This window comes from Cricetulus griseus, chromosome 3 (assembly GCF_003668045.3).
Source record: "Cricetulus griseus strain 17A/GY chromosome 3, alternate assembly CriGri-PICRH-1.0, whole genome shotgun sequence".
In the NCBI taxonomy this organism is placed as follows: domain Eukaryota; kingdom Metazoa; phylum Chordata; class Mammalia; order Rodentia; family Cricetidae; genus Cricetulus; species Cricetulus griseus.
This window is the reverse complement of record NC_048596.1, coordinates 70,534,899-70,561,415: the sequence shown is the minus strand read 5'-3', so window position 1 is coordinate 70,561,415 and position 26,517 is coordinate 70,534,899. Positions and strand designations below refer to the sequence as shown.

Genomic DNA, 26,517 nt, shown 5'->3' with positions numbered 1-26,517 from the left:
AATGTCCACTTGCATTCCTCTGACTCCAAACCAGGGATTTCTTTCAAATGAAGAAATCTGTCACATCTTATATGCGCTGCTTCCCTAAGTGGGGATTCCTGCAAGGTTCCCAAGTGGAACTAAACTTCTAAAGGTCTTGGGAGGTTCCTCCTCATCCAGGCCATGTCCAATAACTGCTTCAAGAAGCTAGTGAGCCAAAAGACATACAGCCTACTGTACCTCCAGGGGCTGGCGATAAAAAAGCTAGTGTGGTGGGAGGCAAAGACAGGTACATCTCTAGGGCCTGCTGACCAGAGTCAGCTTAGCCTATGTGGTGCATCCTGGGTTAGTGATGGACCTTGTCACTAAAACCAAGGTGGACAACAACCTGAGGAAGTCACCCTCTAGCCTACACACACACACACACACACACACACACACACACACACACACACACACAGCACACCTGCTAGTCATCCACTCAATTAATACACACACCAGGTTACAGCCTGTAGGAAGTCCCTACAGTCAAAGATGCCAGCAGGCTGTTATCACAACTCCCAGATGCTGGGGATAAGGCCCCCAACACCAAAGACAGGCGACAGGCCCAAGAATCGTGCTGCCTGAAGCAGCTACAGCTTGAGGGCCTGCTTGCAAAGAACTAGGGTAATTAGCAGGTGTTCCCGAGGCCCAGCTACATTCCACAGGCAAGTTTGCAAGGACTTCATGCTGCCTGTGGCCCTTTAGAAGCTGCATCTGGAACAGGCTTGCCTCTCTGACACTGAGATAAATATTCAATACATGGCATACACTCAAGTGGAGATATTTGCCATCTAATTCCCTTAAGGGGCAGATCGATGCCCAAATCCTATGTGACATTTTCCTTGTTTAGAGGAGACCCTCCCACCTTCCCTTTCTGAATAAAAGAATAGTTTTAAAGTGGCCTGGCTACAAAAGGCAAGGTTAAGAGTTAGCCCTGGAGGGCAGGCTGCCTCTGGCTTCTCTGACTCCAGACCTTTGGGGGAGTATTGTTCAGCAAGTTTATTTAAAGGGCTTGGCCTTTCTTTTCTCAGTAGGACCCTAGTTACAACACCATTCAGAGCCTGCAGATGTGTCCCCAGGACCAGTCCCCTCCACAGCATCCCAGCCAATTGCAAATGAAGGGCCAGCAGCTGGAGACTGAGAAACAGATGGCCTTCCTCCTTGGGAAGGTTTTGATCCTGTTGCTGAGGCCCAGCTAGCTGCATGGAAGCCACCAAGGAGACTCTCAGCTAGAGGAGCGGTCAGCAAGCAGCTGGACAGCAATGACCTCACAGAAAGTTGCTTTCAGAAGAGGGCAGGATCATCCCGGAGTTGGGGAAGACACCATTGCAGCTGGGTTAATCCAAGAAAGGCAGGCCAGAGTAGTAAGGATCACTTCCCTGCTGCAGTGTTTTGAGGGGAAAAGCAAGTCTACAGGGATGCTTGCTATTCAGGAGAGCTGAAACCCACATTTGCTTGGAAGTTTCAAATTAAGATGGCACCACCATGGTTAACCTTTCTCTCCTGCCTTCCAGACCTCAGATTTGCCTGGAGGGGAGGCTTTCAGAAAGCAAACAGATCTGCAGGGTGCCTACCTGCAGATTTCACCACTGAGTCCAGAAGATCTGGGCGAGGCGCCCAAACATTGTGGCTTCCTGAGGACAAGGTGTGTCACTGTGCCAGGCATGGACGGAGCCATCACTACTCTGCCCACAACCAGCAGGACTTTCCTGGCCTCTCATCTCTGGCCATTTCCTGGCCTCCATGACGATTGGGCAAGAAACCAATCAGAGAAATAAAGTGCCAGGAAAGAGACATCAAGGAGCGAAGGAAAATAACCCAACTACAACATGGCACAGCCTCTTCAGACTGGCCACCTTTCTACAACAAAGATGAGATGGGAACTGGGCATAGAGTGGTCCGTGCCTGTAATTCCAGCACTCAGGAGGTGTTGATAGGAGAAATCAGATGTTCAAGGGCAGCCTCAGCTATATAGCTCGAGGCCAGCCTGGGTTACCTGAGACCCTAGCTCAACCAATTAACCAGTAAATTGGGAAACTGACTCACCCCAAGACTAGAAAAGCACAACTAGAGCATCTTCTCTCTGCCGGCTTGGGAGTGCACCCAAGCACTGCATTGCACTGTGTTTGTTCTGTTGGAAAGCTGCCTTGGTTCCTTCTTGTCACCAGTGACCATACCTCACTTCATGTCTGCAGCCTCTGAGTGTCCCCACTCATTGAACAAGTAACCCCGCTACAAAGATTGGTATCCTGGCCAGTGCCACTCACCTCCACACTTGGCTGGGACCAGAGTTCACATTTTTTTTTTAACCACCAAAGTGAACTTTGCTAGCTTTAAAAACAGGCTTCATTTCCTGGCTTCTTCTGCCCCTAGGGAGATACCCTTCTTGGTCAAAATTGGAGGAGGAGTGGGTGTCTTGGCTTCCGGCCTTAGTTCTTGGAATTTTTTTTTCTTTTTTTCCTTGGGGGAGAGGGGAGGAGACAGAAGGTAGGTAGAAGAGTGGGGAGTCCCTAATCTCTGGAGAGGAGTGACACTGAAAGCCCCCCCCCCAACCTATCATTTCCATAACCACAGGCTGAAGGATCCCAGGAGTCTTGGCTACAAGGCAGAAATGCTGAGACAGCGACCAAATCAAGCTAAGGTTTGGTGGGATCTAAGGCAGACCATCAGGGTATAGGGAGCAAAGAAGATCTGGGGATGACTTAGGAGCAAATGGGCAAGAGCAGGATGGCCCTTCCTGTCCTGGGTGCCTGTCCAGTGACTCAGCATAAGTCACCATCCAGGTCTCTGTGAAGTCTCCCACTGGTCCCCCGCCCCAGCAGCAGAAGACAGACTTCTTATCAATTCCCTACATATCACCAGAGGCCATCACAGAAGAACCATAGAATACAATTGGTGGAGAAATTTTATAACCTGAAACTCTTCTTTGAATGACTTAAGGAAGGGGTGTGGGTCCTTGAGGAAGAAACAGAATCAGCCAGCCTGTCCTTCAAAGTTTAATGCTCTAAGCAGGAGGTAAGAAAAAATAAATAAGAGGGGTGCCTGCCCTGCACTCTGCCAAATATGCTCTTGTTGAAGAAGGAGGAACAGGCTGTGAAATCTATCTTCCATCAGTAAGTTCACCTAAAGTCTAGGTATGTGCTGCCTGTGAAGCCATCCAGAAATCACAGCATCTCCAAGAATTGTAGTGATTTTATTCATGAAATGGGATCCCTGGGATCTGCTTGTTTAGTGGAATGGGGCAAGATGTCAATGTACCTAGTACATCTGAGACACCACAGGCACTTAATGAGCGCCTGGCTGCTCCCATCATCGACACCTTCGCCATCATTATCACAAGGAGTGGAGTAAAGCGCATGACTTCATCCATCCTCATGCTAACCATCATTATCCCCAGAACAGAGCTGAAGGACATGATCTCACCCTGAACCTGTGCGCTCATCAACCCCTCCTAGAAGAGCCATGCAAATGAATACTCAGCTCTGTCCCCACTCTGGATTCCATCACTCAGTTTCTTGTACTCCTTATCATGTACACTGGAAGACTGGTACCTGGCAACCCTCGCAGGCTGATGGAGGAAGACATTACAGGAGAAGGTGGCAAAGGTAATCACCACCTGCTTTGGGGCAGGTTCCTCTCTCGCCTGGACAGAGCAGAACACACTACACAGCACACCCAACAACCTCTCCACCACCCTTCACTGCTCTTACATTTATCCTCTAGAAACCTCAAACAGAAGACTGGCCTGCCAAAATACAGCATGCATAGTCTTCTCATTGTGTGCTGTGAGGCTACAATTGACTTTCTTAAAAAAGAAAGAAAAAATGTCGACCTCGAACACTTCTTGCATTGGAAGCCACAGAAGGGTCACATGACTAAACTCCAGGGGGGCTTGCAAAAGCCCAAGAGGGCAAGAGAGTGGGATGAAGGAAGATCTAATGTTCTTTTCTATTTAAATGTCTGTAAATCCACCATTTATCACTATAGATTACAAGGCAAGCATCTTATCGGGTTTTGAAATATGGGTTTTATTTACTTTGACAAAGGTATGGGATGGGAAGAAATCAGCATTTGCCAAATACCTGCACTGAGCCAGGGACTACAGCCCAGTTTGTATCCAATCTGCACAATTTAGAGAGATGTTATCTTAGTGTTTCAGATGGGTTATCTCATTTGGCTCAGGTCAAGTAGATAGTAGAGACATTCAAACCCAGCTCCCAAGGGCAGTTTCCTCTGGGAACATACCGCCAGAAAGCATATCACACACTATTCAAACCAACTCCACTGCTTCTATTTAAAATTTTAAGAGTCAAATGTTGAATCAGGACTCCTTGGTCTTTAATCTGAACATTTCTCCATATAGGTTATATATTCAACAGTATGCCTGCTACAGCCAGCTAAACAACAGTCTTAGTGGAAATCCAAAGGCTTGGGGCAGAGCAGGAAAGAGGCACATTGAAGCAAGCCACATGACTTTACAGCTAGCCAACTGTCAGCTCTCAATGTGAACTTGAAGGGTGTCCAAAGAGAATAAACTTTACGAAAATCTCCAGTCACAAAGATCTCTAGTTTGGGTTGGTAACAAACACACCAAGTTGGCCACTTTCAGTGTCTGGATACCTTTAAAACTTGGTCACATATGGGGAAAAAAACAAACAAACAGTATTTGTAAATTATCAGGTGTAACAACACCCTACTGTGTAATAAAAGAGAAATTCCAGGGTTAGGAAACAATCACGGAATTTATGAGTTTATTTAGTTAGCGCTCAGGATTGAGATGTTTCAGGAAAGCTGCTACATAAATAACAGGAATAAACATGCCGGCCTGGTTCTCACTCCTGAATCTATCCGCATTTTCCTTATGAGCTACTTTCAACATCCTCATAAAACATGCTCACCATAACCTGAAATTCTTTGTGTATGCATTCTGTGCAGAAATGACTTGGGATTCATGATTCTTTAGTTGGACAAGAAGTTAAAGGAGAGGGTATGTGACAGCTTAGCTCCCTGACTTGACCCAGTCAAAAGCAAGCAGTGGATTTTCTTTTATTCTCATAATGTAAAAAAGCTCACAAAGGGCCTCAAGCAGCAGAGCAGGACATTCCCCATTTAATCACAGGGCAGCAGAGATGGCTCGGTGGTAAAGACCACTGATTCTATTTTCAGGACCCACATGACAGCTCTAACTCTATTTCCAGAGGATTGGAAGCCCTCTTCTGGCATCTACAGGCACCAGACACATATGTGGTGCAGATACATACATGTAGGCAAAACATTTATACACATAAAAATAAATACACCATAAAAAATAGTGCAAGATTTCCAAAATTACTGAAATTTGAGACAACACACTCTTCAAAAATGACAGACAGCTGGGTATAGAAGTTGAGGCAGGAGGATTGATAGTTATAGGCCAACCTGGGCTACAGGGCAAATTCCAGGCCAATCTGGGTTACATAGTAAGACCCTTTCTCAAAAAGCAAACCACAAGCACAAAAGGACGATCACAGTTTATCCTGATGGTTAAATACACTTTTGCAAATACAACTTCAAGCTTTCACCGTGTGTGTGTGTGTGTGTGTGTGTGTGTGTGTGTGTGTGTGTGTGTGTTGGTTTTTTGAGACAGGGTTTCTCTGGCTTTCCTGGAACTCGCTCTATAGACCAGGCTGGCCTCAAACTCAGAGATCTGCCTCTGCCTCTGCCTCTGCCTCTGCCTCTGCCTCTGCCTCTGCCTCTGCCTCTGCCTCCCAAGTGAGCTAAAGGTCACGACTGCTGGTCTCACCAATATTAATAAGAGACTAAACATCTTTGGCCACCACTCATGGGACCACCGTCTTGGCAATCATGACAGCAAAGGCAAGAGAAACACATGTGTAAAAAGGGCACATGCAGCCAGCAGTATGTCACAGGCATCCGATGCCCCTGGAGCTGGAGATAAAGACAATTATGAGCACTCCCCCGTGGGTGTTGGGGACCCAACACAGGTCCTCTGCAAAAGCAGGAAGTACTCTTAATCACAGAGCCATCATCCCGGCCCCTACAGGAACATTTCTGAACAGGAAACCCATAATTATCTGTAAAATAGCCTGCAGCACCCCCTCCCCAAAATAATTCCTGACCTTCAGACCAAGCCAAGATACCATACTGGATCAAACTTCCCAGGGATTTGATCAGAAATAGAAAAGTAAGGCAGACACTGATGAAAGAGACTTGGCTGTCCTTTCACAACCATTGCGACTGTGTAAACAGCTAAACAGTCTGCAAGTGTGGAGGCTACTGCATGCACAGGGCTACTGCAAGCACTCCACAGAGAATGTGAACATTAAACATCCCCTTCCTGTTTAAACACTACCCCAGTTATTTCATAACCATGTAATTATTCATTAAATCTGATATTGGAAACATCTCCTAGTGAAATACTTGGTTATTTGAATTCTCGCCGTCAACAGAAAAAAACAAACAAACAAAACCAACTTTGAAAGATCTTGGAGCAGAAGAGATGGCTCAGTGGTTATGAGCATATGCCATCCTACTAGAGGATTGATATTCACTTCCAGGCCCAACTCCAAGCCATCCGAAACCTCTGGCCTCCGTGGGCACACTTACCCACACAGAAATACACATACATGTACCCAATTCAAAATAATTAACAAATAAATCTTAAAAACAACAACAATGAAAGGTGCTGGCTGGGAAGGGAGAGATTTTTTTTTTTTAAGTAAATGATCAATCTTTTAACTGACTAAAATAAATAGGCAACACAGACAGACAGACACACACACACACACACACACACACACACACACACACACACACACACAGAACCTTGCTCTGTTTGGATCAGTAGAAGCCAACAAGAGAAAGTTATATAAATGCCAATTTTCTGGGCTTGCCAGATTTTTGCTCTAGAAGTAATCTTAAACACAGTTCTTTGTCTGTGAATTGTGAAATATGTTATATACTAATGAAGAATGTGTACTCCATTGTATGTTTAACAGCATGTGCCTGAATTTGGTTTAATTGACCAAGAATAAGCCCTTGTTCCTCAGCGAACTATCAAGTTACAGTCAACTCTTAAATATTCACACTCATACTGAGGAACGAAAATGCAGATAATAGGAAACACAGGATTTATTTTAAATCATCCACTTGCACCATGCAGATATCTCATTTTTCTTTCTTTTCTCAACTGGCAATTAAATGTGGAGGGCTGAGGCCACAGCAGGTAGGCAAAGGACTTAAACTACCCTGGAAAAGTCTGACTTCAGCAGGTCTCCATGCAGACCTCACACTCAGTCTCTGCTCACCTGAATCCAGGGCAGCATAGCCCTCTCTCCTACACCCAGAAAACTGCCCCCAAAAAATAGTGGTTTCTTTTAAAGGCATGCAAATTACTCCCCGCTCCCCCATCCCCCACCCCTGCACCTTCCCCGGTTGTCTGTCGATTTGCAGAATTTCTCTTTGCAGAGGGTGGCAAAGTAATTAAGGGTTTGGGGTTGGAAAAGCCCTTTTATTTTAGCTCCTATGGGGCTGGGGTAAACAGATTCCCTTAACGTCAACAATGACTTAATTAACCAGAGCAGGTGACAATGCCAGGGAGAATCTGAAAATAAGAACTCAGGACTGGCAGTCATCAAGCTTGACTACATTGGGAACATTTGGGATTTGAACAAACAGAACAGTTCTTAGAATCAGGACCATCCCTCCCCATTCGGCAACTGTTGACACTGTTGTCCTTTGTCACAATGAGTGACCAGTTGGATACACTCATTTCTATTCTGAAACACTGAGTAAAATCTTATAGAGATTACTTTCTTCTTAGGTCAACTGACTTGACCCAACCCTGCTGCTGCCACTTGAGAAAGTGTCCAGAGACACACAGGAAGGATAGGATGGGGGATGATGACAAGCACTGCACGATTAAATATACTACACAGAACTACATGACTAAATATAACATTTCCCTAAGGGGCCAGAAAAGAGGGGTTCCGTAGTAGGGGAGCACGGACTCTTTCTAGGAACCTCTTGATTACATATTTCTCTGACCCGATAGACATTATCTAAACTGAGCTTCCAGATTAGCAAACCAAAGTCTTCCATGGTAAAGCTCCAGATGATAAAAGGCGAACCTAGTGTTAGCTAAAGTTCTAGTGGCACTAAATATGGTGGCTGGAGGGACATGCACATGAACATGTTCCATTCAGGATGGGGAGACACCAGAGCCCAGCAAGGAGAGGCATCTCTATCTTAATTATCTTCTAATCACCTGGACACCAGTGCAATGCTGATCTAACAGACAAGGAGAGAGCATGAACCATGCAGAGATCCAGCATAGCTGCCTCTTCCCAGAGCAATCTTCATCTCGCACATAGTTGCTTGCTGCTGTGAGAACTGGCACTACCTTGTCCCCAGCTTGTTGGGGATGGTGATGGTCACAGCCACCATCAATGCCAGAAGCTGTGCTTTCCGCTTTCTGTCCAGATCACTGGTGAAACATAAACCTCTGAGGTGGTCTCCAGAAGGCATCTGGGGACGTTACTGTTAAATGACTATTGATAATGAGATTCCTCCAACTCATCATATCGAACCCTCAATAGTAGAAGGGGAAACTGAGACCCTGAGAGTTCTCTTCTTCCAAGCCTGTTCTGGTGAAAGCATTTTTTTTTTCTTTTCTTTTTTTCTTTTTCTTAGCATCTAACCAACTCTGCATGCGATTCGAACTTCATTCAAATTCTGAATCTAGCGAATTGTACCCAAGGGCATTGGCAAAGTGTGACCTACAACTTCTGGGACTTCATGGCCTTCCTTCCTCCCTAAACCTACATGCACCTACAGGTTCCCAGGTGGTGGGATCTGCTTTCAACAATGCTCACATTGTTGGGTATCGGTTCTTACACAAAGAGCCATTCGGGGGACTCCATCCCACTGTCCTTCCTTCCTCTCCCCCACCTGTCTTCTCCCTGCACGTACACACATCTTGTAACCTCCCTTAGGTAATTAGATGCAGTCCAGGAAACCCTCCAAGACCATTTTATACTCTGCACTGAAATCAACTCATAGCAACACTGCCCCGAGAGTCCAAATGAAAAATGACAATTCTTTCTGAAGCCCACACTGTAGGAAATCCCAGCTCAGCTTCCTTAGTTTGTGCTGAGCCACACACTCCAGGGAAAACCAGCAATTAGGGAAGCATCCATTTTAATTATTAGCAAAATTAAAGAAGTGCAGACCAGACTTTCAGAAACCCAATCCTTTCCCCTCACATTAAGCCCTTTGAAAGCTGGTCACAGTTGCAAATTTCACTCTCCCTGATGTCACAGTATAAGTCACAAAGAGGTGGTTCCAAAACTGGGTATGAGTCTGTATGTTGAGCAAGCCTCACACACAATCTCCTAACATATTTCCTTTCCAAAGACAGGGCAGGTGCCACAATGTCTCACCTGGTAATTTATAACATTTCCCGGCATCTGTGTAGCCCAATCTCATTCACACAAGGCCAGTGATAGTCTGTGTGGAGCTTATTGGGGACCCATTTCTCTAGCCCTCCTCTTAGATTGGTACCTAGCCCTCCTTGTGGACATCCCTGGACGTTCTGTCCACCCTTCCCCTCTGGATGAATACTTTGCTCCTCGGGACCCTGATTCAGAGTGCATAACCACAGCAGCTCGGCTGACCTGCCAGCACTCAGGACCGTGACGGACTGACTCCAAAGCCCAGCCGGCACCAGGTGGGTCCTCAGCAAACACGTTCATTAAGTGGCGATGAGAGCTGGGATCTGCAGTGTCACGCTCGGATTACCACTCAGAAAATAACTCGCCTACCAATATTCCCTCCTGATGACAGATTTCCATGCCGCACCAAGCAGAGAGGCTTGGCTATCGACCACATCTCTGAAGGACCTGGGAGAAGGACCAGATCTTTGCCCAGCTCAGTATTTCAGCATGTCCTCCCCACAACCAGCTTTTCACATTTGCAACCAAGTGTCGAAAGCTAAATACCAGTGAAATCTGGTGTTTCCTTGGATGAGGGAGACCCCCTTGGCAATATTCATTTTTGAGTCTTCCTTGGGTAAAACCTGCCCCTCTGTGATGCTGGGCTTAAGCACAAAGAACTTACCACAGCTTCAAAACAATCCACCATGGCAAGGCTATTGGTGCTCAACTTCAGAGCTTTCTTAGAAACCATCAGCCTTTGGAGGCCACCTATTTCCTTTAGCCAAAAAACAGTGATTCAAGGCCCTCCCTCCATCCAGAAAGCAACTGCAGAAGGAAGGCAACGGATGACAATCATCTTGCTAAGGCACCCCTCCAGAGTGCTGCAAGGCACTGGCTGAAAAAGAACTGCCACTGCTGCCCTCACCCAGCACACAGAACAGAGCAAACTAATCCACTCCACTCATGCCTGGGAGCCAAGACCCTCCCTTGTAAGTGCTGCTGTGGAAGATATAGAGAGGGCTCACCCTCCTATGGCAGCTGGCTGAAAAAAGACCTTTCCTTCAGTGACCACTTCCCCCAGACATATCCCAAAACAACTTGGTACCCTAAAAATGACATTCGAGAACTTACCTTCTGGTTCTAATGTTGTATCCTCAACTAAACTGAAGGAGGGCCGGGCCAGGGACAAGGTTGCCATGGTGACCAAGACCAGGCAGATGAAGTGCCCCCAGCTGACCATGGTCACGGTGCCAATCCCTGGTCCTCTTCCGTATCTCCATGTGGACGGTAATCCCATCTGCACTCTTCCTCAAGGACCATGGGCTGCCTGCAATGCCTTCAGCCCACAGGGGGCTTAGGAGCCAGGGCGCTGTGGCGGTGGCTGTGGGGCTGCTCCTGCTGCTGCTGCTGCTGCTGCTGCTGCCGCCGCCACTGAAAGAGATTCAGCCGGTTAGTACAGTCATTCCCCCGTGCCAACTCGCTTAAACCCAGATGGGATAAAAACCGTTTCTCAGCCTTGCGCAAACACATTCTTTTCCATTATCAACCAAGGCCTCCATCCTCACCTCAGCGTCCCGAGTGTTTCCAGATCAGTCCACAAGCTGGAGTAGGCTAATCTTTTTAAAAGCTTACTTTTTGGAGACACCAAGATCAAGCATAGCTGTAGGACCCAGCCATGCAGCTACATACACAGTATGCCCTTCCATCCACTATCAAAGCTACCAGGTTGCAGAAGCAACCTGACCTTCCTTCCTTTCAAGGGCAACTGCAAAAAAAAAAAAAAAAAGTTTAAAACGCTGGGCCTGGCACAAGCAGCCTCATTAACTTTTCTTATTCCAGCTGGCCTTTAAGAGACTGACAGGAGGAGGGTCTGCTCAGAGCTGGGCTGGAGCGGAGTGGCATACGCCACCCCCTTCAGTGTAGTTCTCGAGAAGAAAGGAGACCAACAGAATCAAAGAATCCCAGGAAGGCTACAAAAAATTCCCACCAGTTTACACTTGTCAGGATTCATTTTCAAATGCAGGCGTGTATTTCAGTCTTTCGCCAAGCAGCCACTTACAAAGAGTGAGTTTGATCCAAACGGGAGACTCAAAGCCTGAATTCCCTTCCACTGACTACAAGGCAGTGTACAGGCACACTAACTAAATGTCTTCACCCTGCGTCAAGGGGGTTAAGATCCAGAACAGACGCAAACCTTGATGAATAATGCAAGAGTTTATTAGTAATGGTGATGATACGTGTAAGTTGTCCTGGTATGTGATTGGCCTGGGGGACTTTCAATATGCCAACCTATTGGCTAAACTTCCAAAGTGTCAGTTACAAGGGTGCACTCAACTTACTCTATCCAAAGCAGGGAGAATTTCCCAAGAAAGCTTACCACAGTACAAATAACTTTAAGTTTGTTCAGTATCCTCAGTGACTAAGCCTTGAGTCAGAATGCACGAGCTTCGGTGACTCTACTTTAGACAGTGCAGGGAAAGATTCCACAAAACCTTGGGTGCTGGAGTCTGTGAAGCACGATTTATGAGACTGGGGATGGGTGAGAATTTTAAGGCCAAAGAGAAAAAGTCTAATCCTGTGCTTTTGATGCTTTCAGTTATGACACAGGATCTCAAGGCTGCCAGAACCTCCCTGAAGCCCTGTCCTAAAAGCTGTTCCTTTAACTCTTCACTGAGAATTTAAAGGAGTATAGGCAAAGAGGATGGACGCACCATTTCCAAGGGGGAAATAAGAAACTGGGTTTGTTTTTTAAGCACTGGTAAAATGGTATAGTTAACAACAAAAGTCAGAAAAGTGTGTGTGTGTGTGTGTGTGTGTGTGTGTGTGTGTGTGTGTGTTTCCAGCATTTTTTTAGAGGCCTTGAAGGATTTTTTTTCTCCCCAACTCTTCTTAAAGTCAAGAGTCCCAAAAGTTAATTCCCTGTCTATTTCTGCATACCTGTCAGAGGACAGTGAACAAACATTCTCATTGATTTACTAAGAACTTCCAGAATTCAGGGAAATTCTCCACCTCTCTAGCAACTTTACAATCAATCTCAGAGCCTAGAAGTTCTTGCAGCAGTGTGCTCAAACCGCCTTCTTCACAGCCCCTACCCAGGAGTGCCTCTGCTCCAGCTGAAGGAGGAAGATGGCCAGTGCCCCGGGCTGATTCAACTTGAACGTTGGTTCTTCGCAGGCCCCAGCCCCACAGCAGCCCACTCCTCAAACCTCTGTAAGGTGAGAAGGGAGGCAGGGCAGCGGGTCTGCACAGCTCCTCACCGGAGTGGACAAAAGTGCTGAGCGACCTCCTAGGCAGGATAATTAGGTCCCAAGGCTCGGTGTTGGGAACACAGGCCCAGCATGCTGCTGGCGGCCACAATCCCAGTTTCCTGCCTTCAATACCATAATCCTTCCTGGAGGCTGAGCCCCAGTGAAAGCCCCAGCGTGTTTATTTTTCCCCCTGAAAGGGAACTCTCTTCTCAGCCTACGAGGGAGGAGTCCTCACCATCGCTCTGACGGATGGCTCTTCACGGCCACCCGCCCATTGGGGTCACCTCTGCGCAAGTCTGCCTCCAAAGACTGGCGAAGTGACCCGCAGAAAGGGCCTGGCTAGTGAGCGTGCACAGTGCTATACAACTTTGCACACTCTTCCCATCCTCAAGAAGACAGGCTAATTGAGGGCCAGCCCGGGTGTGTGTGTGTGTGTGTGTGTGTGTGTGTGTGTGTGTGTGTGTGTGTGTGTGTGTGTGTGTGTGTGTGTGTGTGTGTGTGTGTGTTGGTGTGGTGAGGGAGGAGGGTGTGGTGGTGGTGGTGGTGGTGGTGGTGGTGAGGGGAGGGAAGGGGAGCGCTACTACCTTAAAGGGTCTCTCAGTCCCAAAATGACTTAGCCGGCTGAGCAACTGACATTTTGTTCCCAAATGGATTTCTCGTGGGAGAAGTCAACAGCACTGGCTAATATTAAATGTAGACCCCTATCCTGGTTCAAGGCTTCCTTACTTCTTGCGCGGGCTAAACAGGGAAGGGAGCTGTCACGGGCTGGGGGCGCGGGGCGGGGGGGTGGGGGGAGGGTGTGTCTTAAACACGACGAAATCCCAAACATGCAAGCACAACCCCTGCCCTCTTGTTTCATTGGGCACTTTGAGCAGCTTGGGGTGCACATCACCACCCCACTTCATTGTAGCATTTCTTTCATTTGTCAGCCTGGAATATCCTGTTTTGTCCTTCTTCTTGGGGCGCTAAAGAGCTCTGAGAAATCTGCATTTTAATTGACATTCCAACGAGAGGGAGAGGGGCGCCTGATTGCTTTTCTATTCAAACTAAACAGGCTTTTCAGATGAAAATGAGTCGAGGCTGGTGGAAGATTTACAGGGATTTGGGACGCTGGGGACAATAGAGTTTTAAATGTTGATAGCATTTCACACCAAACACATAATGGGTGCCCTGAGTTTGAAAGCAAGTCTGCCTTTAAGGGTAGGTTTTTATTGAACTGGGGGTGAAGAAGGAAGGTCTTGGGAAGTTTGCAGGGGCGCGGAGGAGGTTCCGCGCCTGGAACCGGCCTCCCGAGCCTGCTCCCTGGTCGCGACGGTGGAAGCCAGCGCCACGCAGGGCCCTCGGCCGATTCCCCCGCGCTGAAAGAATGAGCGCGCAAGTTAGAACTCGCCTGCGCTTTCGACATCTCGGCGCGGCTGCGGTCGGAGCAGCTAAGAGAACTAGGAAAAGTCGGTCCAGTTCGCCCCCTAGCCCCAGGCGCGCTGCGATCCCTCCTGCGCCAACCGCTGTGGCGGGCGACAGACGCCCGGCACTGGAATCCGGGACCCGAGCCACTGCCTCGCCAAAGGTGCCACCCGGGCATCTCCATCCCTTTCGAGATGTCGCCGGTCACACTCTAGCAGTTTCTTCCCAGGAAAGAACCTCTTCCAGGGGCCTGAATAGTACCGGGCTGGAGATCCCAGAGCCCAGGCACCCCGAAGATGCCCTTCCCGAGCCCCCGCCTTAGGGCTGTGCCACTGGCAGGCAGCCCCATGGCGCGCCGGCTCTGAGCTCAGAGGAACGCGCCCAGTCGGCATGACTGCCCGCCGTAGTCTGACAGAGAAGGGGTGCCGGAGGCAGACACAGATGTCAGCATCTGGATGAAGGTGCTGAAAGAACTCCCCCAAAGCCAACCATCCACATGCATACACTCCAGCCATCACCAATCCAGCCAGAAACCGACAGGGCGCGCCCCCAAATCGTTCCCCCCCGCGTCCTCCTCCCAGAGATCCTGCACCCCGCGTCCTCCTACGGCGCCCACTTTCCCGGCTGGCGAATCTCCCGGAGGCGTACTGCACAGCGATTACCTTGAATGGCAGCGCTCCTCCACGCTCGGTGTTGTGCCGGAGCCCGGAATGGGTTAGGATGGAGCAGACGATGAGCTCGGAGGAAAACTCCAAAAAGAGAAAGATCCCTTGGGTTGCAGCCGGCCCCAAGGTTCCGAAGCTTCACGCACGTCACGGATCGCAGAACAGCGAGGGCATGACGCCGGGGCTGCCCTCGGATCTGGGCAGCGAGAAGAAGAAAGGGCTGGGGTTTGGCGTTGCCTACTCCAAACTTTGCTGGCGAGTGGCGAACACTCACAGCGCGAAGGAACGCTGAGGCCCGGGGGCTCACGCCCGGCCCCCGCCAGCCCGGAGAGCAGTCTCCACGCCGGGCCAGGGACGCGCAGGCAGCCCCCGCGCCGGAGCTCGTGCGGCCGTGCACTAGATCGTCCGTGCGCCGCTTCTGCGCCCGCCGCCGCCGCTCGCCTCTCCCGGCGCTCTCCCCGCGCTCCTCGGACGGGTCACGCCCCCTGCTGAAACCCGAGCCGTTTCCTGGACGGCGGCGCCCGCTCTGCCAATCAGCGCCGCGCGCTGGAGCAGTCTTGAGCCCCGCGCCGCTCCCGACGCTTAGCAGCCCCAAAGAGACACCCCGCCGGGAGGCTAGGGGCCCTGCCGAGTTCCCCGCAGGAGTGCGAAGATGACCTCTCCGAACCTGGCCAGTGACGATCGGATCGTACGCCCTCTGTCGCCGCTGCCCGTCTCTAGCCAGCCTCGGTGTACTGAGTGAATGTGTTACGTTGTCTTGCGTCAAGTTAGGAAATAACAATGCTATTCTATGCACCTTCAGACATTTGAGAATATGTCTGCAGGGTACTGGGGCCAGACATTTCACGCCACGGAAGCTTTGAGCGTGGGAGCAACTAATGTTCATGGGAGAGGTTGCCTTATCTTGTCCTTGTGAACAATAGAAGGGAGTGGAGGTGTGTGTGTTTGGGAAGCTCTCCTTTAGGAAGGGGACAAGTGAACAGGTAATTGTACTTAATCCGTCCATCTGCCTGCAAAGCAACGTACCCAGATTCTGAGAAGGAAACTGAAGAACAGGGAGGTTAACACAACTGGCTGTTGTTAATATGGCTGTCTCCGAAAAAAAGCCAAAAATCTACAACAGAAAACACCTTGTTTAATAGTATCAATGTAGAATAGCATAAAGAAATCCAAAGGAGATTTGGCTGCAGAGATGGCTCAGCAGTTCAGAATGCTTCCAACTCTTCCAGAGGATCAGAATCCAATTCCCAGCATACTGTCAGGCCCTCACAGCAGCCTGTAACTCCAGCTACAAGGGCATCCAAAGCCTCTGGCCTCCTGAGGAAGCTGCACTTATGAGCACATACCCCACACAAAGACACAGGCACATATTTAAAAAAATAAATCTTTAAATGAAAAGAAAGAGAAGCTGGAGAAATGGCTCAGCAGTTAAGAGCACTGCCTGTTTGTTCTTCAAGAAACTCTGGTTCAATTCCCAGCACCCACAGGCTGGTTCACAACCACCTCTAACTCCAGTTCCAGGGGGCCCAAAGCCCTCTTCTGGCCTCTGATGGTACTGCATGCATAGTATGCAGACAGTCATGCAGGCAACATCGGTACCTATTAAATAAAATGAAAAACAAAAAAATAGAGACATAAATAAATGATAGTAGATAGATAGATAGATAGATAGATAGATAGATAGATAGATAGATAGATAGATAGATAGATGATGGATGGATGGATGCATGGATGGATGGATGGATGGATGGATGAAGGGAGGAGGGAAGGAAGGAAGGAAGGAAGGCAGGAAGGAAGGAAGGAAGGAAGGAAGGAAGGAAGGAAGGAAGGAGGGAGGGAGGGAGGGAGAGAGGGAAGGAAGGAAGGAAGGGAGGGAGGAAGGGAGGGAGGGATCCAAAAGTGTCTAGAGGGCTTGGAGATGTAGTAGAGTAGTACTAGGACTAGCATGTACAAGGACCTCTGTTTGATTTCCAGCCCAAAAAGAAAAAGAAAGAAAGGAACTTATATATGCAATTCTATCAAGAAGAGTCACCTGATGTTCAGCAAATTGGATTCTCCTCTCTGAATCTTGTGTTCTTCAACTGCAAAGCAGGATCCCTTGACTAAATGTCAGACCAGGTTGTAAATGGTTGGAATCTCCCATTTGTCTCTTTGACCTGACTATCTTGGAATCATTTATCTTTCAATAATCCCTCTCACTCATCCAACCCTTGAGCAATTGGGCTTAAATTCAAGATCACTTAATTGTAATCCTAGCATTCAGAAGTGCCAAGCAGGAGGATTGCTGTGTGTTTGGGACCAACTTGATCTACACAATAAGTTTGAAGCCAGTCTTGTCTACTTAGCTACACTTTGTCTAAATAAATAACTTAAAATCTTAATTATTGAGCCAAGCACAGTAGCACATTCCTGGATTCCCAGGACTCACCAGATGAAGAAGTTTGGGAGTTTGAGGCTAGTCTCCAGTACATGTTGAGCTTGTGTCCAGCCTGGGCTACTTGAGACCCTCACTCAAAAAGGTCACAAGACTCCTTCTGGTGGTTGGCGACTGGCAGAGTCAGACAGTAAAGCCCACCAGGGAAGGCAGGTTTGGAAGGGGAGTGGCACCACAGTCCCTAATAGTAGGACTTTGTGCCATTCACACACATGGATTCCTCAGGCCCTGCATGATTGCAAGATTGTTTTTTATTCACAGAACAGCCTGGGAAACTTTTATGCAAATCACTTAAAAGTTAGGAGTAACAAATCCATTTTCTATGCCTCAGGCAAACATCTACAAAATTACAGTTTGGAAGTTCAACAAAAATAACAACCCAAATCCCAAACCAAATGATCTATCTGTGTTTTTGGTGAAAAGGGATGTGTTTTGAATGAGTCCTCTGGTCTGGATCAGAACACCTCAGCCAGGTGACACCGAGCCATTCACTGGCAATGCCAACATGTATTCATTCTCTGACCTGGAATCACAACCAAAAGTACCCACTCCAAGCTGGTACTTCTATCTTTATGTTCCCCACTGATGGGAAACTCCGTGTCTCGGGACGGAGAGCCTTTTCCCATACTGCAGCGGGTCCACCAGCCATTGAAAATGAGGTTAGCACATTCTCACATAAATTAATGGGCCAGGAAGCCGCTGTCCCTGTCCCCCCATTCATCCATAGCTTTATGGATGCTGAATGGGAGGGAAGCCTTCCGCTGAAAACAAAAACACCTTCTTTAACGTCAGAGGCAGTGTGCAGAATTTGTTCTTTACGGAGATGAAAAGGTAGCCATCCATCCAAAGTCCCTGATTACCAATGGACACTTTTTTTTTTTTTCAAGTGAGCAAAGCCCACAAATCCACAATAGGCAATTCTAAATTAAAAAAATAATAAATTTAAGTATGCTTGGAATTTTTGGAAGAAATCAATTTTGCATCATATTTAGACTTCAAGTGACCTCAAGGGTTCAGGGAAGCTTTAGCCCCCAACAGGCTTCTGAATGAGAAAATAATCTCTTTGCAGGTTTTCTCCCCCTCTCCCTTCTTCAAGTGGCTGGAACCCCTTTTGTCAATGGCCTCCCGTGAATGCTGTTACTAATAACCCTATTAATGAGTTTCCATGGCCGAGTGTGAATAGGTAAATAAGCCCCAATCTGTTGAGGTTCTGGGGGTAAGGGCAGAAAAGCCAGCAAGAACTCAAGGTGACAGTTTGAACTGAAGGCGGCTAGGCGGCAGGTTTCAGCTGAAAGAAACTGCAGACAAGGCCACATTCTCCACCCTCCACCCCCTATGGGGCCTCCTTTCTTCCCAATTTTCCCCTTTTACAAAATGTCTTGAGTAGTCACCCTTTTCTTTTTCCCCAAGAGGCCTCAGGACGCCCCCTCCCCCGCTCCTCTAGTAATGATACATCAATGGAATGAAAGAAAAACGAGGACTCCAGAATACTGCTATCCGATACATTTCAAGAAACAAATTGTGTGCTTAGCCCATTGCTGTGAGAGGAGAAAAGGAAAGGGGGGAAGGCTCGGCCTCTCTCTGTTGAGATTCTTATGTTTCCTTTTAATAATTTGTATTTTAATGGGTTGTGTTTCCTTCACCCTTATGGAAAAGTTGGGTGAACAAAGGCTGTGTGACATTGAAGAGCTCTCCAGCCCTGCCAGTATGGCCCAGGCTACATGCAAAATGATGGGTTTTATGGTCTTTAAGTGACATCTCTATAAAGTCCAAAGCATGGCTAGAGTTCAAGCTCAGGGTCCAGGAGCTTAGCCAGGCAGCTTACTCCAGGACGAGAAAAGAACACAGTCTCTCTGCTCCGCCCATCAGTTTGTAACATTTCACTAAGGCAAAAAGACTTTGATCCCATGAAACTAAATGTCATCCAGGATTCTAAACTAGGTGGACCTGCTTCCCTGGGGGATATGGAGTCCTTCTGATGCACACCTGTAATCCCAGCACTAGAGAGACAGAGACAGAGAAAGAGAACGAGTAATTCCAAGACAGCCTCGAGTAGTGAGCTAGAGACCATCCTGGGCTACACAAGACAATGGCTAAAGAAGAATAATGTCCTCCTAGTAGGCCTATCTCACTTTGAAGACAAGGAAATTTGCTCTTTGAGGGTGGGAGGCCTTGTAGCAGCCTCTCTCTTTATTGTTAGTTCGTAGAACTGTGAACCTGAGCCAGTTACTTCAGTTCTCTGAGTTATCAGTTTTCTCAGCAGCCAAGGAGGGGACATAGTGGCTCTTATATCACAGCTGCCTTGTGGACCCCAAAGAATGTGAATAGATGAGGATGGGACAGACACTAGGGTACATGCAGGGCTTTCCAGAAACTTCTGCACATGGGAGAGGCATGTGTGTTCTATGATAATCACCAACCAACCACCCCACAGGTTCTATTCCCACTTCCCAGGACTATCAAGGGATTGAGCTTGGAGCCTACTGCAGCTGCCCTGTCATTATTGTGCTATTACTAGCAATTAGTAAGGACCTCCATTAATATATTCTGGAGCCATCACTTCTGGCATGCCCTCTCACCCTGGCAGAACAGCCCAATGAGAACCACCTGAACAGTCAGCCTTGGCCTGGTGGTGTCCTTGGTTGCACAGAACATGGGTTCGAGGAGGAGGGTATGGCACCTCTGTGCTGGTCAGTACCCGCTGCTCCTACGCAGTAGTTCCTGGAGGATGGTAAAAGGGCTCTGTGGAGCTGGGCGGAATCACACTAGAGGATATATTTGGTCCTCAGGAACACCCTGCAAGGGAAACCAGAGTAAACACACAGATCCAGCAAATCTGACATCATGTACTCTTCTCTCTGGAGTCCACACATAGGTGTACATTCTTCCTCCTTTGCTGGCTATTTGAATAATTTCATAATTTAAAAAAAGCAGAGGAAGCTCCACAGGTGGGTGGTGTGGGCTTTCATCTCAACACTGCCCACTTCTGCCCTGTGCCCAGTGAACAGGGATGAGTTCCTGCCATCTGCTAACCTCAATGGAGAAGGGACCCGGTTGTCTAGCTGCTTAACCAAAGCAGCCACATGGTCGACTATGATGCCATAAGTCTCTTGGTGACTGGCAAGCAGCCCGGGACAGTAGAAACAGCACTAGGTCCAGGCACCCCAGGTTGGGTTTTCATCCCACTGTTGTCAAAAGTGCTACCTGTGATTCCTGTGGTGCACTGTGCTCATCACTATTTGCATAATTGCGGTGCACCCCCCCAACTGCGTGCATGCCACCATCTAACCTAAAGGATAAGTTCTCTGGTGATCTCTGGTGGATCTCCTCGCCTATACCTTGAGATCCATTACCTGTCATCATTTACCTGTCACTGAAGGACATACTGTAACACAGGAACTCAGCATCTACGTGGAACAACTGACAGCTGTCTGTAAGCACTGCTGACCCCTGTCTACTCATAATGAGCCTCTACCGGAAAATACCTCTAATCCTGGCCCCTTGCTATTTAAGAGCAATGTATGGCATGTCATTTCTTGGCTGCAAGCCTCTGGGCCCTTCCGTTGTCATTCCCACACACACGCACCCACCCAGCACACAGGGACTACCTCCACTACAACAGTCCACGCCACACCCCTGCAGCAGGCTGCAGAGAAGTTATGCATATGGTTGTACCCAGTGCTGAACAAATAAAAAGAGAGTCATTATCATATTCAATTCTGCCTGTAGTTCCCACCTGCCACACGTCCCCTGTCTGGAGCCCTGTGCTCCAATTTGGTAGCCCATGTATAGCTAGGGTTGCCATGGTGAACAATAGATGTGAGAAGCTATTGCTACCATGACACTGCACTGGACTGGACCAAGCCCTCACTTACCTCTTCCTCCTCCAGGAGGCCTTCAGGAGTTGTTCCTTCCTACCCAAGCCCATCTAGACTGTTCCCATGGCCTAGATAGGAACACCTTGCACTGTCAGCAGGACTCAGGACAGTGGTTCTCAACCTTCCTAACACTTGGACCCTTTAATATAGTTCTTCATGTTGTTGTGACCCCTCAATCATAAAATTATTTCATTGCTACTTCGTAACTGATTTTGCTACTGTTAAGAAACATAGTGTAAATATCTGTGTTTTCTGATGGTCTGAGATGATCTCTGTGAAAGGGTTGCTTGGCCTCCAAGGGAGTGGAGGCCCACAGGTTTGAGAACCACTGACTAAGGAGAAAGCACTTTGCTGCTTAGCATGGAAACGACATGGGAGAAATACTGGGGAGGTTTCCTTCAGCAAATACAGTGTTTGCTGTTGACCCATGAACCTGTGTCCCTTGAGTCAGCCTGTGTTCCCAGAGAGACTTTCTATGGACCTCCAACTCCCCACACTGAGGTTCACTGTTCCCTCTAATCCTTGGAAATTCACAGCTGTGAGTATCCAATGAGAAGGATAGCCCTGGTCCTGGGGCAAGCCTAGCAGAGACTCGCCTTGTACAATGGGCCTGGAGACAGGAGCTGGGTGCAGAGTGCTAGACTTTCACGACTGGAAAGACACACTCTCTGCCTCTCTGGGTTCCCAGGACCAGGCCTGCCTGGCATGCCAGAGCAGTTTGGTGAACTGTGCTTGTAGCTAACATGCCTGCAAATAGATTCTCGTTGACTGATGGTGACTGAAACACAGCACAGCCTCTTCCAATCTCCTCACAGTATGCCTGGGAAAGCATATTTCGATGAGGTTTAACACACAATGAGGTCTACCTGGAAATTAGGGAGAAAAAGCCATTTTAGGGCAAGACTGGCTTAGCTATGTGTCATTCCCCTTGTTTTCGGTGACCCAGTTTCCACGGTGTGAGCCTCCTTTTCTGATGATTTCTGCATTTTCGTTATGCTATTTCTCCAGGGTGTGTGTCTATTTTGTCCAACTGTGTAAAGAAGTTGCCTTAATAAACCAAAAGGGAGGAAAGAGTTGCTGCCAGGATCCCGCTGAACTCTGAGAAGGGAATGCAGAAAGGAACCACAAACCCTGTAACCCTTTTAGGGTCCCAGAGTGCTTGTATTTTGTCCCCAGGTTGGGGAGAAAGGCCCCCAAAGAGGGGGAGATTTCTTCCACAGATTTCTAAGAACAGCGCTGAGCAAAAGTTAACTTCTTCTCTGAGCTGATGCTCAGGGACCCAGGAAGCAGGTAGCCCCGGGTGCAGGAGAATTCAGACCTCAGGCTGAGTCTGGGGACTCTTTGTTCTTCAGGCTCCACACTGGGAAGTGGATGAGTAGTGGACGCTTGCGCCCCCGTGTGGCCATGGGTGTACCTGCGGACAAAAGAAGGGCGGGCACTCTGGCTCTGGGTGACCTGATGGGTGCAAGAGAAGGGTTTTCCAGGATGGCAGGAGCATGGCCATGCCCACAATGCTCCCGGCTTTCAGGGGTTCCCTCTGCGCAACTGATGTAGTAGTTGGTGGGGAGGCGTGTCTGCAGCAAGAATGCAGGTGTTTGCCCCATCTCAGTTGAGATGGCCTGTCTGGGGCTGGCAGCATCAGCAGTCCAGGATGTTACTACTTCAGGCCTCTTCTTTGTCCATAGGGTGACTTAACCCCCGGCAGGCTGTTCTGCATGTCCTATTTGTGTCCCCATCTCTCCACCTGGATGAGCAAGGTTTCAAACGACTTCTGCAGCTTTGCCTTGAGCTAGAGTCTGCATTCTGCCCTTAGCTGACCTGAGTGGAATCCATCTGCACTGCAGCCTCCAAGCATGAGGTCCCAAGAGCCAGTCAGTGCCCTACTGTGGGCTATACTCTTGTAAAAACACAACTGTCCTTCCTGTCCTGGAGACAAACTGTGTCGCCTATCTCCTTGCTATGACCAATTACCTGAGAAAAGCAACTTAAGGAAAGAAGGGTTTCTTTTGACTCTCTATCATGTCAGGGATGTCATGGCAGCAGAGTCTGGAGGCAGCTGGTCATTTTGCTCCAGTCAAGAAGATGAGAGCTTGAGTTTTCCTTTTGACTCAGTCCAGGATCCCTGCCCACAGAATGGTGACATGCATTTAGGGTATGTCTTCCTTCTTCAATTAACCTAATCTTGATACCCCCTTACAACTAGGCACAGAAAACTTGTTTCCATGGTGATTCTAAACCCAATCAAATTAGTAGTCAGTACTGACCATTCTAGATCCCTTTAGGATCCCAGACAGTTCTGCCTTCTCTCTGTTGGTCACCCTGCCCAGAAATGGGGACCATTACCTTCATTGTCCAAGAGGTCACTCAATTTTGGTGGGTCCCCATTTGCTGGCTCATGACTCAGTGCACTTAGCATGGGGGGGGAGGTTTCTGGCAGACATTCATGGGTGCTTAGTGTCCTAGCAACTCCATGGTCTTTTAGGGGTTATCTACTTTGAAACACACGAACCCTGTGAGCAATCCCTAGGTGATCCCTGGTAACAAGACAAGCTATGGAGCCGGGAGCCAAGAATAGTCATAGGGAAGGAGTGGGCTTTAGAGATGCTGACATTGGCCCTGAGGGCTGCATCTTTGGCTGACTGTAGTGGGCATGAACCTGGGATTTGGAATCCAGCTGTAAGGGACTTTGTGTCTGGCCCTTCCTCCCACAGACCCATGTGTAAAGTGAGGTACAAACCACTCTTGGGATCTCCAGGTACTGTGTCCATGGATTCAAGCCTTTTTTTTTTCCTCCAAGACAAGGTTTCTCTTTGTAGCCCTGGCTATCCTGGAACTCACTCTGTAGACCAGGTTGGCCTTGAACTCACAGAGATCCACCTGCCTCTGCCTCCCAGGGTGCTGGGATTAAAGGTATGTACTACCACCACCAGGCTCTGTGTCCATAGAGTCAACTAACTGATAGAGAGATTTTGCAATATATAATATATATATATATATATATGTATATATATATATATATATATATCAAATGTTTTCTGTGCTGTGTCATCTTCTCTGAACCATGCAGTAGAGTGATTCTCTATGTTACATTTACATTGTCTCAGGTATCACAAGTAATTTAGAGGCTATTTACAGTTTACTGGAAGATGTGTAGTTGATATGCAAACACCATTCCATTACATGTAGAAGGTTTGAGCAGGCTCAGAGTTGATTATCTATAGGTGGCCATGGAGACAACCCCTGACAGACAGAAAAGGACACATAGAACACTGGTATCAACTTAACAGTCTGTAGGGACTGAACACACTGGTAAAGGGCTTTGTTCACTGTGAACGACTGACCCATGCCCTCTGCATCATTTTCATACCAGAGCCTCTAGCTCACCCTCGCTGGAGCTCTATTCTAACCCTGGCCTCACTTCCTGCTGCTTCTCTCTGCAGGCTGATACTAGGCAAATGATGTGGTCCTCGGAGCCCCTGCATCCCTATTTGTGAACTATGACCCTCAGGCATAACTGGCTCTGAAACTATCAGCAGGCATTCGTTTGCACTGTCTAGGGCAGATTTCTCCCTCTATTTCTGCTAACAGATCCCCAACACAGCCAGGAGAGCCACCCTGTTGTTAGCTTCTCTGACAGCTGGAAGAGTCATCTTTATCACTGTATTCCCATTTGTGCTGTTCTGTAAATAGGGGGAAAGAGCCATTTGTATTCTTTATAAAAATTCTCAGTGTGCTGAAAAGGGGTTTAGAAACCATTGTTAGCCTCATTTCCTCCAAATGAGACACCACTTCAGAACTCTGAGGAACCTGGTTGCCAAATCTGATTCTCTCTCTCTCTCTCTCTCTCTCTCTCTCTCTCTCTCTCTCTCTCTCTCCCTCTCTGTGTGTGTGTGTGTGTGTGTGTGTGTGTGTGTGTGTATGTGTGTGTGATTCCTTGCTATATCTGAATTTGAGGTAAGCAGCAACTCATTTTTTTTTTACTGTATTTGCCCACACAGCATCATATGAGCAAATATCAAATGGGATATACATACATCAAAGCATAACTCATCATTTATTTGAAATTCTGATTTAACAGAGTATCTGGTATTAAATACAGTCTCCCAGTGCTGGATAGGAGCCAGTCTCATTGGTGTTCTACCTTGCTTCTGTTGCTGTGGTAACTCTGACCAAAAGTAACTTGGAGAAAGGAGAGGTTTATTTCACTTGTGTGTTGTATATAGTTCATTATAGAGGGACATTAAGGCAGGTGCTCAGAGAAGGAACCTGGAGGCAGGAACTAAAGCGGGTACCATGAAGGAACGCTGCTCACTGGCTTGTTCCCAGGCATATGTTCAGCTACCTTTCCAGGGATGGTACCACCCACAGTGGACTGGCCCTCCTGCATCAGTTGGCAATTAAGAAAGTGCCCCAAATACATGCCCACAGGCTGATCTAACCTAGGCAATTCCCCAGTTGTGGTTCCATTTTCCCAAGTGACTGTAGCTTCTGTCAAGTGGACAATAAAACCAAGCAGGGCACATGGGTTAAGTGGCTGGAGCAAGTCCAAGGGAGACAGACAACTAGAAGCTTGCCATGCCAGATTTCTACAGGAAGAGCCTTGTGAGAATGGGAGGGTAACACTGAAGAAAACTCTGGAACGTCTTTCTTGGGTTTGGTTTCCTGGACCACTGTAGCAACCCGGGTTTGCTTCATAGTGACTGATAAATATGTTGGTAGAGTTGTTTATACCTTTGGTAGCAGTTGCAATCATATCTTTTAAACCCAGGCTTCCTGTTGAATGAGCTACCACCCTGGGGTCGAACCTGAACCATTGGAAATGATAGTTGGTCGTCATGTGTATACAGAATGTCTGTAGACCTTGCCACCATGATGGTCATTATGAAACCCCAACCTTAAGACACAAGTTCCTCCAGGATCACAACAGACACTGTGTGATTCTCAAAAGAAAGCATGGCCACTGTCCATTCCTCAGCCTGCAGTGACCATATTCCCGCAAGAAGGATATACCATTGGTTCCCTTGGTTTTCTGCTAGGTTAGCTGGGGAACTAGGAGGGATGGGTACCAGCCTATTACAGCACTCCTCTCAGCCTCTGTGGCTCTTATACCCCATCATGACAATGCTATAGGAAGCTCGGGTACAAACAGGGCCTTTGTCCTCAAAGGAGCCAGAGTAAGTCCTGCTCCAAACACTTCCTACCTCCAGCTGCTTTATTTCTCAGTCATAGGCCCTGCTACAGGCTCTGGTCCTCTGAACATGCTTCGTGTTGGATCACCTTCACTGTTGTCAGCAGTCTCGAATGACCCCACCAGTGCTGGCCACACATGCCTCATCTTTTTTTTTTTACCTCTTTGATAACTGTCTTATCCACAGACCCATTCTATCTGTTCTCAGTTTGCCTGATGCTCATCTCTGCCACACACTCCTTAAC

At 48.0% G+C, this 26,517-nt stretch overlaps 1 protein-coding gene across 8 annotated transcripts in view; it reads right to left on the bottom strand.

The window, feature by feature from the left end:
- The window catches only part of Fgfr2 (fibroblast growth factor receptor 2), a 101,991-nt gene extending 90,337 nt beyond the window's left edge, over positions 1 to 11,654 (bottom strand). For 6 of the 8 annotated variants that reach the window (XM_035442164.1, XM_035442166.1, XM_035442169.1 and 3 more), the window contains exons 1-3: positions 11,515 to 11,654; positions 11,021 to 11,220; positions 10,587 to 10,886 (exon numbers count right to left, since the gene is read on the bottom strand). In XM_035442164.1, the coding sequence (XP_035298055.1) occupies positions 10,587 to 10,752 (166 nt within the window). In that variant the 5' untranslated portion in view covers positions 10,753 to 10,886; positions 11,021 to 11,220; positions 11,515 to 11,654. Of the gene's footprint in view, positions 1 to 10,586; positions 10,887 to 11,020; positions 11,221 to 11,514 lie in introns of those variants that run through there. The other 2 variants (XM_035442165.1, XM_035442171.1) reach the window with 2 other exon arrangements.
- Between the last annotated feature and the right edge of the window lie 14,863 nt (positions 11,655 to 26,517).